The following is an 18389-nucleotide window of genomic DNA, read 5'->3' as shown; positions in this document are numbered from 1 at the left end:
AGGACCCGGCATATAAAATTAACAGTAGGTCCTTTAAAAAGATGGGAAAGTGAAATTAATGTTTCTGTAAAAAAAAACAATTGAACAATGATACTTAACGTTTGTATTCACCTTTAATGCAAGCTGTAATATTATAATATAATATAATATAATGTAATGTTATAATGTAATATAATGTAATGTAATATTATAATGTAATATAATGTAATATTATAATGTAATATAATATAATGTAATATTATATAATATAATGTAATGTAATATTATAATATAATATAATGTAATGTAATGTAATATTATAATATAATATAATGTAATATTATAATATAATGTAATGTAATATTATAATATAATATAATGTAATGTAATATATTATAATATAATATAATGTAATATAATATTATGTAATATAATATAATATAATGTAATATAATATAATATAATATAATGTAATATTATAATATAATATAATATAATGTAATATTATAATATAATATAATATAATGTAATATAATATAATATAATGTAATATAATATAATGTAATATAATATAATGTAATATTATAATATAATATAATATAATGTAATATAATATAATATTATAATATAATGTAATATAATATAATATTATGTAATATAATATAATGTAATATAATATAATATAATATAATGTAATATTATAATATAATATAATGTAATATTATAATATAATATAATGTAATATTATAATATAATATAATGTAATATAATATAATATAATGTAATATAATATAATGTAATATAATATAATGTAATATAATATAATATAATGTAATATAACATAATATAATATAATATAATGTAATATAATATAATATAATGTAATATAACATAATATAATATAATATAATGTAATATTATAATATAATATAATATAATATTATATAATGTAATATAATATAATGTAATATAATATAATATAATGTAATATAACATAATATAATATAATATAATGTAATATTATAATATAATATAATATAATGTAATATAATATAATATTATAATATAATGTAATATAATGTAATATAATATAAAATATAAAATTGATTTTATGAAATCAACTATAGGTTCCTTACAGTGCAATATAAACTACAATGTATTATGGACTAAGTCATTGCGGGGAGACATGTGAAGCTTTCTCCTGTTGCATGGTGGTGGGTTCCCGACTAGAGCAGAAAATCAATCGGTTTGATTAAAAAAGGTCGATTTCACTGATTTCGATGACAATAAAAGTATTGGAAGAGTGGAATATTTGTGGATCCTCATTCAATCCCGAGCAATGTCGGATCTCACCGCTAGTTGTTAATAAATAGTATTTATTCTGTTAGACCTTCTCACTAGTAGTATTTTAACAGATTAATTGCTCTTTCTGGTTCACATAAAGTTGGTTCTCTATATCGCTCAAAACACCTTCTCACACTTGAGGCTATTCTCTATCTCTACAAATCTACTGTCAGACCATGTATGGAGTATTGTTGTCATTTTTGGGATGGTGAATCGCTATCTCATTTGAGGGTTCTTGATCAGGTGCAGAAATGTACCTGTATTTTGATTAGCTCCACCCTTTTTTATTCACTGCAACCTTTCTCTCACATGCGTGATGTTGTTAGTCTCAGTCTTTCCTATGAATACTCTTATGGCATGTGTTCGGGTTAGGGTTATCTCATCTATTCCCTTCTGTTTTATTCTGGCTCGTTTGACTCCTTTTTCTAGTGGTCTTCATCAATTCGCTGCTTTAATACTTCATTCTAATATAGCTTTCTATTCCAGTTGCTTCTTTTCAAGAATCACGAGCTTGTGGAGCTCTTTTCCTGCGGGCTGTTTTCTCTCTACTTCTAACCTCTTTTTTTTTTTTTCAAGACTAAAGTCAATAAACATCTCTTGTCTTTGCGATAATCATCTTTCATTTTTGTTAGATCCTTACATTAAGTGGCTTCATGTCTTGTATGGATCAATTTCTATTAAAAATTAGAGATTTTTTTCCTCAATGTAAGCGTTGTTTGAATTTAAATTATAATTTATAAATTTAAGAAACCAATACGATGCATTGTTTTTTCAATAAATATTTATTTAAATCCAACTTAGTTTTAATAATATACGTTTTCATCAGGCACAGGATCAGTTTGTGTTTTTTATTTTTATATTTCCTTCCTCATAGCTTGTGCCACTATAAAATCTCAGTTTATACATTCTCCTGATTAGAACACTTGGAAAATTCGCCGTTAAAGGTTTTAAAAATTGTGAACGATTTTTAAAGATCATTAAAGATTGTTAAAGATCATTAAAGAGTTGATCATTTTGTAGAACGAAGTTCACATTATTTGTAGCAAAAAAAATTACATTTGCTGAGGTGATTGCTAGCTTCTAGATTTATCAGATTCAAACAGCTGAGTCCGGCACAGGTTTATAAGGATAAAGGCTAATTACAATTGTATATTTTCATGCAAAATGACTTGACAGATTTATAGATGCTGGGTTTTTTTTGTTGCAAAATATTGGCTTTATCTGATGCTGAGAAGATCACGTCTGGTTCAATAATGATGGCTGGAATAGAAGTCTTATATATATTCTGGACCTTGTTCTTTTTTATTCTCCAAAGCTCATAGGAACCGAGCTTTTGCTCATCAATGTTGGATTTAATAGATTAGGCATTTGACTCTTTCGCGTTTCTGTAACCATTTTGCAATGCATAAATTCTAATGTAATGTCAATAAACATCTTTTTATACAACTCCCCACTTAGATACCCCCCTATAAATCCAGCTCCTAATCACAGTAGCTCCTTATGATTCAGTAGAAGTATACCTTGCTTGGGATGATTAAAACAAAAAAAAAAAATTAAAATTTTAAAAACTTATTTGTATAATTACAGAGCTTTTCAGAGATTTGCTAACTTGCCACAAACAGGAGTCATTGATGAGAAAACAGAAGCAAAAATGAAGCTACCAAGATGTGGAATGAAAGATATACAAAACCGCCCAAAGAATTACAAATTGGGTAAATAACATATTTCCTCTATCACATATTGGATAAATGTATGACTTTCTAAATGTAAATCATCATTGAAGTTTAAAACCGAAAACTGTAATGTTTTTACATATTGGAAGAAAAAAAACATTAAAACACTAGCTGCACAGACCTTACGTTGTCTAGGATCCGTTATGTTAAAATGTTTAGACAGAGCAATATAGATATGTTGAATAGGAAAACTAGTGGCTACACATATGCAAATATGTTTCAGTGACCACCCTGACCTTGGCCTGATGATGTGATTTCTCCTACCAGGGTGGTTACTGAAACATATTTGCATATGTGTAACCACTAGTTTTCCTATTCAACATATATATATATATATATATATATATATATATATATATATAACTACTTCATTTACTCACATAAAATTAATATATGAAAGTATAGATTTATGCATAAACTTTAAGTATTTACTTCAAAAGTGCTCAATACGTAGGTAGAGCTAGTTAGTAATTTATAAAATATATATGGCGATTAAGCTACACTGAATATTCCGCGTTTCATCCACTCTAGGGCTCTCCAGGCTTAAGTGTAGCTTAATCGCCATATATATTTTATAAATTACTATATATATATATATATATATATATATATATATATATATATATATATATATATATATATATATATATATATATATAAACAACTAAAAAAATCGGCGTCTGAGTTCAAAGGCGATAAAGCGATGAAGAGTCTGGGTGTCTGACGATGATCACGAGTGTATAATGCTTTACAAACGTACAAAGGAATAAATTAATGTTAAGGTTTTTTACTTAGTTTTAACTTATGATTTATAGCAAGCTTTCTTTTGTTTATACATTCTACTCCATATTTGCTTTTGCTTTTTTAACTTTGATTTTACCTTATTCTCAATTTTATAACACATTCTTGTAGGTCCATCAAAATGGGGGAAAACTGACCTCACATATCAAATAACTAAGTACACAAAAGATATTCCAGAAGATGTCCAGAGGTAAGATTTCATTAAAATTTGTTTTGCTATCAGATACTAATTACTAAAACGTACCATATGTTGTGATCGCAAGAGAAAAACTCTTTACTTTTTCAAAATAGCACAGAGTCTCAATATACAATAATAATAAATTTTGGGCACTTCTGCATTACGCGGACGAGCGATAACTCTAATTTTTCTTGGTCAAATAACACGGCAAATAAAATTCAGACGAGATTTTTCCCGAATTCGAAAATATTTGAAAACCAAAAAATTTATTGTATAAAAATGTATCAATATATAATTGTAAAAACATTTGTTTTAAAAGTCTGCGTAAGAAAATATATTTTTAATAAAACAATTTTGTAATAAAAACAACATTGGATTTTTTCCCTAAAAACATTTTTACATTAAAGTAAAATTTGATTTTTGTCCGAACAATTTAATAATTTTAATAAAATATTTTTTTTAATTAAATGTATCAATATATAATTGTAAAATTGGTACTTGTTCTTTTTTTAGGAAACATTTTTTGAATTAAAATAAAATTGTCACTGTAACAAAATATAGTTTTAATTTTTTTGTGGCACATGTTGACGGGTCAACTAAGTTATATATATTATGCATTATAATTTTCTTATTTTTAAATTAATAAACAATTTTAATGAAGAGAAGCACCACCTGACGACAGTTTAATGAAATGCGCCAAAAAATGATGCTATCCGTGTAATGCAGAAGTACCAAATTTTGTGTTCTATCAGTAATTGGATTTGTGAAAGAGTTCACATAGCAATTCAAACATGCATAAAGTATTTTATCATATATATATATATATATATATATATATATATATATATATATATATATATATATATATATATATATATATATATATATATATATATATATATATATATATATAATGAACTCGCCCCATGTGGAAATTCCACAGGGGTCTTATTCATATGTAATATATTGATGTGAGCAATACTGTAAATATTCAGTGTAAATAAAGACGCTCTGATATTATTGTAGCGTTTTTGTTAAAACTGCGAAAGTATTTATCTAAGCTAGCACGAACGCCCGGTAAAACCCGGTCGTAAAGTACGCTTTTTTAATTTTTTAATTCTTGCAGATTTCGTATATATTATTATAGAGTTAATGTTCTATCGATTTTTATATGTTAATAAAGTTGCGATTTCAAAAATAAAAAAAAAAATATATCCATATGACTTGGGTGTATTAGCTTGAATTGAAACCGAAATAAAAACTTATGAAAAAATATATATATATATATATATATATATATATATATATATATATATATATATATATATATATATATATATATATATATATATATATATATATATATATATATATATATATATATATATATATATATATATATATATATATATATATATATATAATTTGAGTTCTTTCAGCCATAATCGAAACCAAAAGCAAAACTTCTTGATAAAATTATTTATATAAAAAATAGATGATTTAAGTGCCATCAGCTATAGTCGAAACTGAAACCAAAATTATGAAAATTCTTGGTAAAATTATTATGACAGCAAATAGAAGAACATAACAATTAAACGACCCGGATGTAAGTGTGACACACAAAAGCACACATGCGCTATCATATTAATATATAGATAATTTAATGTGTTTGTACAATTCGGTTTCTTTAAGAGCTCCTATTATTTGGGGGGGGGGGGTCTTTTTAAGGATATTTGTTAAAAGCTACAAAAAGTGAACAATAAATGAATAATCCTAATAACAGAAATTGTCTTCTTTTTTTTATTCAGAAGTGAATTAGCAAAAGCTTTCAGATTCTGGAGTGATGTGAGTCCGTTGGAGTTTAGACAATCGACAAATAATAATGCAGATATAATGATCAAATTTGTTGTCAAAGACCATGGTGATGGTTATGATTTTGACGGTAAAGGTAATGTATTACATTTGCATCTTTTTCTATCATAATCTAAACCTGATAAATACTCAGACCAGGTGTACTGAAAAGCGCATATGATAGGAGTAGGTGCACTTAGCATAGACACGCACCTGGCCAGAAGAAAACAACATAACATGGTTGATTATTAAAAATGAAATAATACTTTATTGAAGTCAGGCCACTTGATCGGGAAAAACAAATCTGGTGGAGTGTCAATAATAAAATAATTGTTGATTGAAACAATCTGCAAAAAGATAGCAGCAGGACGCGAATACTGTGTTGCTGAATAGAATGCCCTGGGAGCGTGGATATATTGCAAGGCATTCTTTTAAGCACAGCAGAAATCAGCGTTTCTAAACTGATGGTGCTCCAGAACAACAAGGTCCTGCAAAAGGTTTTGCAAGAACAAGACAGACAAACTAATGCACTTCTGTAGATTAGAAATCTTTTAAGCTAACACATTTCCAGTGAAAACATTATTACCTATTTATGTGTCATGTCGAAATTAGTATAAATTCCAAAAATGATAGAAAAATAATTAAAAGAAATGTAGCTTAGGGCTATTTTAAACAAACGTATTTCAGATGAAAACATTAATATCTACTCACGTATCATGTTGAAATTTGTATAAATTCCAAAAATTATGGAAAATAAATCAATGAAAAAATAATTACGAAAAAATATAAGGTGTATGTTTTCACCATTTCAGGTGAAAATATTAATACGTCCTTAATTATCATGTCGAAATTAGTATACAATCCAGAAATTAAAGAAAATGAATCAATAGAAAAATAATTACAAAAAATATAGGGTGCTTGTGTGCACGAAGGATCTTTTAAACTAACGCATTTCACGTGAAAAGATTATTATGTCCTTACTTGCCATGTCGAAATTAGTATAAATTCCAAAAATTATAAAAAACCGATCAAAAGAAAAATAATTACAAGAAAAAACGCATTTAAGGTGAAAACATTGTTACATACTTAATTGTCATCTCGAAATTAGCATTCATTTTAAAAATTATGGAAGATAAATCATAAGAAAATATAGGGTGCTTGTGTAGATTGATGATTTTTTCTAAACCAATGCATTTCGGGCGAAGACATTATTGTCTATTTACTTATCATGTCGAAATTAGTATAAATGCTAAAATTATGGAAAATGAAACCAATAATTTCTCTTCTAAGGGGGTAGAATCTTGGTTTTAGTAGTGCATTTGATGCCTCTAAATTCAGGCTTTCAGTAACGTTTTCGAGACGTCATGACTTTTATATTTTTTCACTGCTCACTTATGAAATTGCTTTTGTTTATTTATTATATTTTGCTTGAAAGTGGTACATAAACTTTGTTTTAAAATAAATTTTCCAGGATAATGACAGATAAAGAAATAAGTTTTAACAGAAATATGTTAAGCACACGTTTTTTAATATTGTTTTTTTTATTATTATTTTTTTTTTTTTTTTTTTTGTCCCCCGGTCAATAATCTGAAACAAACACTAGAGCAATAAATTATTGATACAGTAAATCACTCGGTAAATATTATTTGCTGCATAATATTGTGCCCAATTCCATAGATGTCCCAGGTGCCTGCAATAATATTGTAGACCACTTGGAACTTGGTAGATGCTGAGTCCAATTCTCTTGTTAATTTTTAGGATATTAAATTTTTTATTCACTAGAAAAAGAAAGATACAAAAGGGAAAATGAACTAAAAATTTAGGTACAAGAATTGGATAGTGCTCAATAACCTAAATAGGAATAAAATAAAGGTAAATAGGAGAAATAGAACTAAAGAAGGGAGGTGGAAAGACAGAAAAGTAGATTTAATTGCAAATATTTTCTTTCTTACTTTTTTGTTTTATATAAGATTTTAATCAATTTTTTATTAAAAAAAAAGACTTTATTTTTTCGACCAAGTAGAATAGTGAAACAAAAACTAATTTCAACTTCATTTTTTTCTTTGGATTAAATTTTTAAAAAATTAAGTAAAATATAATCTTACAAAATGAGTTAGAAAAACATTTCTTGCAAGCCATAAAAATGGTTAAACAAAATGTTTTTTTTATTGAATTTAAAAATAAAGGTACAAGGTTTAATTTGAAATTTATCAATTTTCAAAATGTACTTTTTATAAACTTTGCAAAATTAAGTATGAAAATGAAATTTAAATTGAATCTAAAAATTACCTTAGATTTATTTTATGCTGGGTGCACTTTGTTCTACTCAAAAAAAAAAAATTGGTTGAAAATTAAATATTTATATCATTAATTGCTAAATAATACATAAAATTTATTTTTTATCGTTTCGGTCAAAATATGAAAATGATAGCACTGTTATCGTCGTATGTAAATGAAATATCTGCTCTTTTTATTGAATACTGTCAATGACTTATTATATTTATTGGTTTTTAATCTTGCATACCTGTAACCACAAACACACACTACACACACACACACACACACACACACACACACACACACACACACACACACACACACACATGTATATAGTAGTAAGTTATGAAAAATTATATGGCAATTTTCTTATATTAATTTATGTGATTAGATGAAGTAATCATATATATATATATATATATATATATATATATATATATATTCAGGAATAGGTACATGTTTTAATTGTTCATTGTCATTTGTTGTTGAATCTATTCCTGTATAAGCGGTAAAATTTAAGCGGTAATATTGATATATTAAGAAATATTGATAGCTGATGACACTACCATCTATGGTAGAACATCTAAGACAGTAAACGACCAAGTTCTCTCCGATTCTCTCTCTTCTGATCTTGATCACGTTGTACAATGGGGAAAGGAGTGGCTGGTTACTTTTAATGCATCTAAAACCTAGCTTCTATCTTTACATCATCAAAGTTATGAACCCCATCTGGCATCAATTAAAATGAATGACTCTCGTCTTGGGGAGGCCTTCTATCGATCCAGTAGATATTTCACTGCTGATGCAATTCTCTATCTATATAGGAGCCAGGTACGTCCAAGGATGGAGTACTGTTGCCACATCTGGGCAGGAAAAAGTTCAGTTTTTTTTTTTTTTCTTTTTTTTTTTTTTACACAGTGATCACCATTTATCAAGGCCCGGAAGCCACTCAGGGATAAGGGTTATTGCAAGTACATCACGTTAGTGAGGAGATTTTATGAAGTGTTTAATTAGGGGGGCGGTTCATTAGGAATTTGTTAACATTAGACTTGAAGACATCCAAGTTGTAGCCCGGAGGGAAGCAGGCAGACGGAACAGAGTTCCACAGGCGTGCAGTTCTAAGAAAGAAGCTTTGCTCATGAAATCCACGTTTTGATTTAGGCACAGATATAGAGTGGGGAAATTTTTCACAGTGGATTCAGCTAGACGGGTGTTTTTTGTGAAAGTTTGGCGGGGGGGGGGACCAGGGATTGGAGTTCAGACGAGCACCTACCATGAAAATAACGATAAAACAAGGATAGGCTCGCAACGTCTCTTCTGTGGGAGAGGGGTTGCAGGGTAGATAAAAGGGCATCCCCCACTAAACCACGAAGTCTATTTTGTACTCTGTCAAGGCATGATAGGCTTCACTTTTTGTTATAAAGTAAGATCTTTCCACTGGGGATATATAACCATCTTTCTTAGTAACACACAATATGGTTTCCGTTCTGCTAAATCTACAGCAGGTGTGCTTACAATTATATCCCATAGGATTAGCGAATCTCTCGACGGAGGCTACCTTTCTAGGGCAATTGCTCTTGACATATCAAAGGCCTTTGACAGAGTATGGCACGAAGGTGTACTCCACAAGATCTCCAGCTACTGTATAGCTGGAAATGTCTTCTCAATTATTAAATCATTTCCCTCTGATAGGTTCATAAAAGTAGTGGTTGATGGGCAGAAATCAGAAGGTCACAGTATTGATTCTGGAGTCCCTCAGGTGTCCATCCTGGGCCCAACTCTCTTCCTGATCTACATCAATGATCTCTCAAATCATATCCTTACATTATTTGTAGCCATTTATGCTGATGACACATCTAAGTAAACGACCAAGTTCTCTCCAATTCTCTCTCTCCTGATCTTGAGCACATGGTACAATGGGGAAAGAGGTGACTTGTTACTTTTAATGCATCTAAAACCAAGCTTTTATCTTTATATCATCAACGCTCTGATCCCCATCTGGCATCAATCGAAATGAATGACTCTCGTCTTGGGGAGGCCACATGTTTTGACAAGCTTCTAGGCTTGATCTTTACTCCTGATCTGAAATGGAACACATACATAAAATCCGTTACCAAGGCTGCTGGAAAAATGGTGGGATCCTACTATCGATCCAGTAGATATCTCACTGCTGATGCAATTCTCTATCTATATAAAAGCCAGGTACGTCCAATGATGGAGTACTGTTGCCACATCTGGGCAGGAGCTACTAGAAAAGACTTATCCTGCCTTAATAGAATTCAAAATAGACTTTGTAGCCTCATAGAGGATGTTCTTTTCTCCTCCTTGCAACCTATATCTCACAGAAGAGATGTTGCGAGTTTGTCTCTGCTTTATCATTATTTTCATGGCTAGTGCTCGACTGAGCTCCACACTATCGTCCCCCCCCTCGCCAAACTTTCACAAGAAACACTCGTCTAACTGTAAACACTATCAATAATTTCCCCCACTCTTTATCTGTGTCTAAACCTAAATGTAGATTCCATGAACAAAGCTTCTTTCTTAGAACTGCACGTCTTTAGAACTGTCTTCCGTTTTCCTGCTTTCCAGCTGACTACTATATGGTTGTCTTCAAGTCCAACGTGAACAAATTCTTGATGAACCGTTCCATTTAAGTTAACAAATTTACCGAATTTCCATTACTACCAATTATCGTATTGTCCAATTGACTACTTTAACCCCTATCCTCGAGTGGCCCCTTGGCCTTGATAAGTGGTGATACCTATGTAAAAAAAAAAAAAGAAGCGGAGAGCTCATACAGTGCCTGCTATTCCCAAACGATCACCCATCTGGTACTGGTTAGGCTCATCATTGCTTAACTTTGGTGATCTGACGAGAACCAGTGTGTCAACGTGATTGTGCTCTGTATGATATTCTCTACATATGAATATATAAACATATACACATTCTTAACTTTATATAGAGCATTTAAAATAAAGTATTTTACTAAAAAACATATACATTACAATGTCTGGTTCATGTTTGAGGGTTTCATTGATCTAACCATGTGGATCTGGTGTAGATATAAGTTTATAGTGACAGATCGACTCTTCAGTACCATTAAGTAGGCGAAAACGCCGAGGAAAAAGTGGAAAAGCATAAGCTACAATTGTTGTTTGAAGTCTATGAAAATACAGTTTGTTAAAAAAAAATATGCTGAGTCCAGGTAATGACAATATAGAAAAATCTGGGTCTGTTTACAGGGGTATGAAAAAGTTGTCAAAAAACAAATATATAACAAATAAATGTTATCAAGGCAAGGTTAGTTACTTTGCTACCTATCTGGAAAAGGTTTTAGTGGTTTTACTCACTTTTAAAGGTTTATTCAGTTCGTAAAACATATAGTGTCAAGCGTTAGGTGAGAACAAGAAAAGTGGCTGACAAGTGATACCTAAATATTTAAAGTTTTTATAATGACTTAAAAATTAAAAAAAGTAATACAAAATAATGTTAGAAAGCTATCCAATACATTTGTTTTTGGCCACCTTTTCTTGCCTCTGTGGATTGTAAAACAAACACGAAAATTTTTCAATTATTTTTAAGTGACTATTTATTTTATCAAGGTAATGTATCGAATCAGAACGTTGTATGCGATGTTATGTTCTTTGATTATTTTTAGATAAATATTATCTACAAAAAGAAGGAAATATGTAGCCATTCAGTTGGAGTGTGTCTTTTACCAGGAAGTCATAAATTATGAGATGTCTGTTGTAATAGACTCATAGAAAAGAGTTTCGGTATTGTTGATGAGTGAGCTGATAATTTTGTTTGATTAAATCATTGTTATATCTTATCAGTAATAATTAGATTATTTTGTTTGATATGATTAAATCATTGTTATATCTTATCAGTAATAATTAGATTATCATGTTTGATATGATTAAATCATTGTTATATCTTATCAGTAATAATTAGATTATTTTGTTTGATATGATTAAATCATTGTTATATCTTATCAGTAATAATTAGATTATCATGTTTGATATGATTAAATCATTGTTATATCTTATCAGTAATAATTAGATTATTTTGTTTGATATGATTAAATCATTGTTATATCTTATCAGTAATAATCAGATTATTTTGTTTGATATAATTAAATCATTGTTATATCTTATCAGTAATAATCAGATTATTTTGTTTGATATGATTAAATCATTGTTATATCTTATCAGTAATAATTAGATTATTTTGTTTGATATGATTAAATCATTGTTATATCTTATCAGTAATAATTAGATTATTTTGTTTGATATGATTAAATCATTGTTATATCTTATCAGTAATAATTAGATTATTTTGTTTGATATGATTAAATCATTGTTATATCTTATCAGTAATAATTAGATTATTATGTTTGATATGATTAAATCATTGTTATATCTTATCAGTAATAATCAGATTATTTTGTTTGATATGATTAAATCATTGTTATATCTTATCAGTAATAATTAGATTATTTTGTTTGATATGATTAAATCATTGTTATATCTTATCAGTAATAATTAGATTATTTTGTTTGATATGATTAAATCATTGTTATATCTTATCAGTAATAATTAGATTATTTTGTTTGATATGATTAAATCATTGTTATATCTTATCAGTAATAATTAGATTATTTTGTTTGACTTGTTATTCAGGTAACGTTCTTGCACATGCATTCTACCCTGCAAATGGAAATGCCCATTTTGATGACGACGAAACATGGACGAGTCGATCAAATTCTGGAATCAATCTCCTTGCAGTAGCAACGCATGAATTTGGCCATTCACTTGGTCTTGACCATTCGAATATCGATACAGCAATTATGGCACCGTTTTATAACGGATATCAGGAAAACTTAAAACTGGATAAAGATGATATTGAAGCAATACAAAAGTGGTATGGTAAGTAACCAACTAAATTATATATATATATAATAATTCTTTTATATATATATATATATATATATATATATATATATATATATATATATATATATATAAAGCTGAATGTGTTTGTGTGTGTGAGTGTGTGTGTGTGTGGTCACGAATAGGCTCCTATATGGTTGACTATTTTTAAAAACTGATTGCATATAATGATAGAAGATGTATCGAGACACAAGAATGGGTATGTTTGATCCTGCAGAACGGTGGTTCCTTAAAATTGTGGGGTCTGCATTCGCGCCTGGTCCACAAAGTATGGAAATAAAAAATTTTAAAAAACGTTTACAAGTGTTTTTGATATAAATGTACATAAGAATACTTTGATAAGTATGTTTAAACTAAAATAGGGATGGTATAATATAAGTGTGGGATCTGTGTTTTCGCCTATAGGCACAAACTTTAATAAAGACTTTTCATATCTATTTGCGTAAGTATACTTTGATAATTATGTTTCAGTTTGAAGAAATATGGTATAATAAAATTATGGGTGTTCGTTCGCACCTGACCTTCATAGAATGGAAATATGTCACAAAGTTTAACAAGGTTTTTTTAATATAGATCCACAGAATATTGTGATAAGTGTTTCAGTGTGAACAGGTATGGTATAATAAATTATGGGGTTTATCTAATTTATTTTTACTTTCATCATATTTTACTTTGGTTTTGATACCCCCGAATTCGAACCTATCTCTTTACAACTCTTCCTTTTCATAACCTATCATACTTTAATAAATCAGAGTCCATTTTCTGTAGGTTGTTTTTGAACCCAGTCAACGACGGGTACTTTTGCTAGTATATATATATATATATAATAGAAAATCTTATTATTGATAATTAATTCAAATTTTCAAAAGAACATTATAAACCTGTAAAGAAGGTATACAGAATTCTTAATTATCTGACTTGAAAAAACTTATTCTGCAGAGTTTCGAAAAAGACAATAAATTTTGCATTGATTAAAATAAATTACAAGTATAAATTGAATCATATTTGCATTAAAAAAGTTTTTAAACAGTTAGTGAAAGTTGATAATGATTAAGAACGCAAGAAAAGGGAAAAAGTAGAAATATAAATGGATATGGCAAAAATCCATTGAAAAAGAAGGTAAAATTCAAGAAGAACAGGATAAATCCAAATAAGTCCATTGATAATCCATAAGTACGGGAAACAGGATTATAGATATCCATGGTAAATTAATGCTTCCAGAAAATCCATCAGATTGCTGAAAAGTAAAATTCAAATTTAAAAAATATAACAGAAAAGGCAACATGGAAATAGAAAATAGCAGAGCCATTTTAGCAAACTGAGAAGGTGAAAAAGAGATTCAAGTGATAGCAAAAAAGATTGAAATTGGGGGGGGAGTAAGAAAAAGAAATGGAAAATGAAACAGAAAAAGAAGAAACAAGGGAAGAAAAAAGGGGAGAAAGAAAAGGCAGATGGAAAACTAATGTTTTCAATCTATTTTTAGAATAGATAAATATAGGTCAGGTTAGGTCTTTGTGACCTGGACAGAAAGATAATTATGTTGAAATGATAATTCAAATGTACTTAAAATTGGGAGGGAAGTTTAAATGAGTAGAAAGTTTTACAGATCATAAGTAATGGTTTAATAATTTAATGTATAATTGTCCGTATGCATATACATACATATACAAATGTATAAATGCATATACATACATATACAAAATAAATAATATAGAATAAGAGGTGAAACCAAAGGAGCCAACTCACTCATACCCAAAGGGCACACACATGTAATTATACACAGACATACGTGCGTACATACATATAAACACACACGCACACACACACACACACACACACACACACACACACACACATATATATATATATATATATATATATATATATATATATATATATATATATATATATACTCACACAAATACATATGCAAACAGAAACATACATACATGCAGATAGCTCCTTTAGTCTCACAAAAAGTAACGAAAAGCAATAAAAAATCTTTTATATCAAGTAAGGTTGAAAAAGTAAGCTAAGTAATTCCGAATTGATTATATTTGATTCTTTTCTTATATTTACATTGGGAAATAAGTTCGTTTTTGGAATTGATTATGTTGATACTTTGGAGGAAATAACTTACTTATAGCTTCAGATATGCAAGGGTGACAAGACTTAAAACCTGGGGTATAAAACTTTGACTTTTTAAGAATAGCCCAATTAATAGAGAACGGGATGTTTTTAGATTAATGTTTTTTTCATTAAATTGGATAGGGAAGTTCCCTGCCTATTATCAGTGATTTCATTATTAAAGGAAAAAATATGATTAAATATTCTAACCTTTATTAAAGTTGGAGTGGCGCCAATATAAGTGTATATTTTGCCTGGAGTTCACGTGGTGTTAATGGTATGTCAATTTCCGTCAGAATTTGGGATAAAATTGTTGTTTAATTCAAGGTTGTTATAATTAGAAATAGTAGGGGATATTGGAATCTGTATTTCGAGTTTAGAATATTATAAGTGTTTTGAGAAAAGTAAGGTGTGTTATTATTATTATTATTATTATTATTATTATTATTATTATTATTATTATTATTAATATTATTATTATTATTATTATTATTATTATTATTATTTATGTTGTTAGTTGTGATGTGGTTGTTTGTGGGTGAAACGTTTGGTGGAACGGTCGGTTCACTCATTGTTGTATTTTGAGTAGTTTACGGATGAGGGATTTCAGTTATGGAAGGATTATTTTCAACTATTGTAGAGGTGTTTTGTGGTAACTCAGTAACACTACACAAATATATAGTACCCCTATTGATGCAATCGTTTTTGAGTGAGCAGTCTTACTTATTGCAGTTAACTTTTGGTATTATGGGGGAAGAGGTGGTCTTGGCTATTTTTATTTATTTATTTTTTTTTTTTTGCTGCTGCTTGAAGCTATTATCGTCTGTGGTAAATTGTGCATTGTAAAGTAGGAAATTTTAATTGAATTTTTATTAAATATACTACTGTATCTATGTGGTTGCTTAAAAGAATTTTCTACAATCTAAAAAAAATTGGTATGTTTGTTTTGACATTTGAGCTGAAGTTGGGGGGGGGCGATAAAACAAAATATATTTCTTTTTCTCAAGACGTTCAGCTTGTCATAATTATTGCACTGGGCTGAGCTGGGTTGGCAAAGCGGTTGGTTATTACAGTTATTATTCAGTAGAATAGATTGCTTTCTGGAATCTGATTTATTTTTAGTCATGTTATGCATTATTACGGGTGTTAGACGACTGGTAATGGGGGTATTGTGGTTATATCATATTTTTTCATTATAATCTGAATTTTTTAAGGCGTTATTGAAGAAGGTTGTATTTTAGTTGAAAGTGTTTTTTGCCTGCGGAAAGTGAAAAAATTCCTCTAGAGACAGAAGGTACTATGGAGTTTACAATAAAATTAGGGTGATTGAAAAACTTGTGAACATAGGAAAGATTTAAATCGGTTGGGACTGTAGGATGCTGTATTAAGGTTTAGCATGGTATCAAGAAAATTAGAAGTTTTTTGTCCAGTTCAGTTGTTATATGTTGCCCAAAATTGTTTTAAAAAGTTTAATTTCCTAATAGTTTCATTAGATTCACTTGGTCTAACTCTAGTAGCGAATAGGGTGTCATCTCTATTAAGACCCCCTTGGTTGTGTTTAAAATGATGTTTAAGTTCTTTCAAAAGATAAAGGCCTACCAAGTTCGTTACCTCAGCAGAATCTGCAGCATGCATTAGGATGTCAAAGTTATTGGAGGTGTCTTTTCTATATCAAAATTTATTGTTGAAGTGTATAAGAGACTTTTTAGCTAAAAGGATTAATTTAGTTTCCAAATTTGTTAAATCAGTTTCTTTTAGCAAAAACAAAGGCCTTATTTAAGGGGATAATAGAAATGACCTGGTAACAGTTGTTGATGTCTAGGGTTATAAAATTGAGGATATGTTAATGTTTTAGGGAAAGAAACCAGTTAATTACAGAGTCTGAGTTTTACCAGAGAAGGAGGCTAACATTTTTCTAATAGAGGGGATAATTCTATCTAAGATTTTCTTGCTTACTGAACCTAAGTCAGAACTAGATGGGTAGATGAATCTAATAGATGGATTATCGTATAAATTAGTTTTATGGTCCTTTAGGATAAATCTAGGTGTGTAATGATTATGAAAGCAGGAACAAGGAAAAAAAGTAGAAGTATAAAAGTATATGGTAAAAATCCATTGAAAAAGAAGGTGAGATCCAGGTAGAACAGGATGAATCCAATTAATTCAATAAGGGTAAATTAATACTTCCAGAGAATCCACCAGATCGTAGAGAAGTAAAATTCAATAAAAAAAACAAAACATTTTTTTAAGTCAATATTTGTTTGTGTGTGTGTTATAAAATTCGATATGCTTACAGTTGTCAAGAATAGAGTAACATAGAATTACGTAGACAAATTTATTTTTTAGACAAAGGCAACATTGCTTGAATGTATTTGTGTAAAATATACATTTTCAACATACTAGTTTAATGTATATATATATATATACATTAAACTAGTATGTTGAAAATGTATATTTTACACAAATACATATATATATATATATATATATATATATATATATATATATATATATATATATATATATATATATATAAGTCAATGTTCGTTTTTGCGTTATAGAAATCGATATGTTAAGTATTATAACATTCAAATAAGTTTCGATAATGGTTACATTTTTCACAGAATCTAAAGACACCATTCAAATTTCGTTACGATTCCACCTGTGATTAATAACGGCAGTTATCGGTTAGATTCATAAAATAACTGAAGTAAACAAACGAAATTTATTATTTTGAAAATAGAATTTTTTTGTTTCATAAACCAAAAAGTAAATAAGGAATATATTTCATGAATTTCAGAACATGATAGTTTTACACATGTTCCTGGAGAAGTCGGAAACATTCATTCTGCTATGCTAGACTCCCCCTTCATCTTAATTCAATGAATATGCTTTCAGGGATGGGAGAAGGTGATGACTCACTACGATATAAAAAAAAATTAGCACAGATATAATTTTTTTAAAACAGGGAGTCAAATGAATAGTTTATTAATAACATAAGAGCACATTAATTTATTAATAACCTTTGAATTTTGAATAAATAACCTTTTTTACAGCTATGCAAGTGCGCTAGTTTAAATGTTTTAACATTGATTGACAATGTAATGCATAATCAAATAGATGAGGTATCTATGGGTTCAGTTATGG

General features: G+C 28.7%; 1 protein-coding gene across 1 annotated transcript in view; it reads left to right on the top strand.

Moving 5' to 3' along the window:
- Positions 1–18389, top strand: part of LOC145268178 (uncharacterized) — a 135194-nt gene that overhangs the window by 69581 nt on the left and 47224 nt on the right. The window contains exons 3-6 of the mRNA XM_080123394.1: positions 2911–3035; positions 3969–4047; positions 5844–5983; positions 12846–13091. Of these exons, the coding sequence (XP_079979520.1) occupies positions 2911–3035; positions 3969–4047; positions 5844–5983; positions 12846–13091 (590 nt within the window). The remainder of the gene's footprint in view (positions 1–2910; positions 3036–3968; positions 4048–5843; positions 5984–12845; positions 13092–18389) is intronic.

This window comes from Euprymna scolopes, chromosome 43, assembly GCF_053919585.1.
Source record: "Euprymna scolopes isolate OS-2025 chromosome 43, ASM5391958v1, whole genome shotgun sequence".
Classification (NCBI taxonomy): Eukaryota; Metazoa; Mollusca; class Cephalopoda; order Sepiida; family Sepiolidae; genus Euprymna; species Euprymna scolopes.
This window is presented reverse-complemented; position numbering and strand designations above follow the sequence as displayed.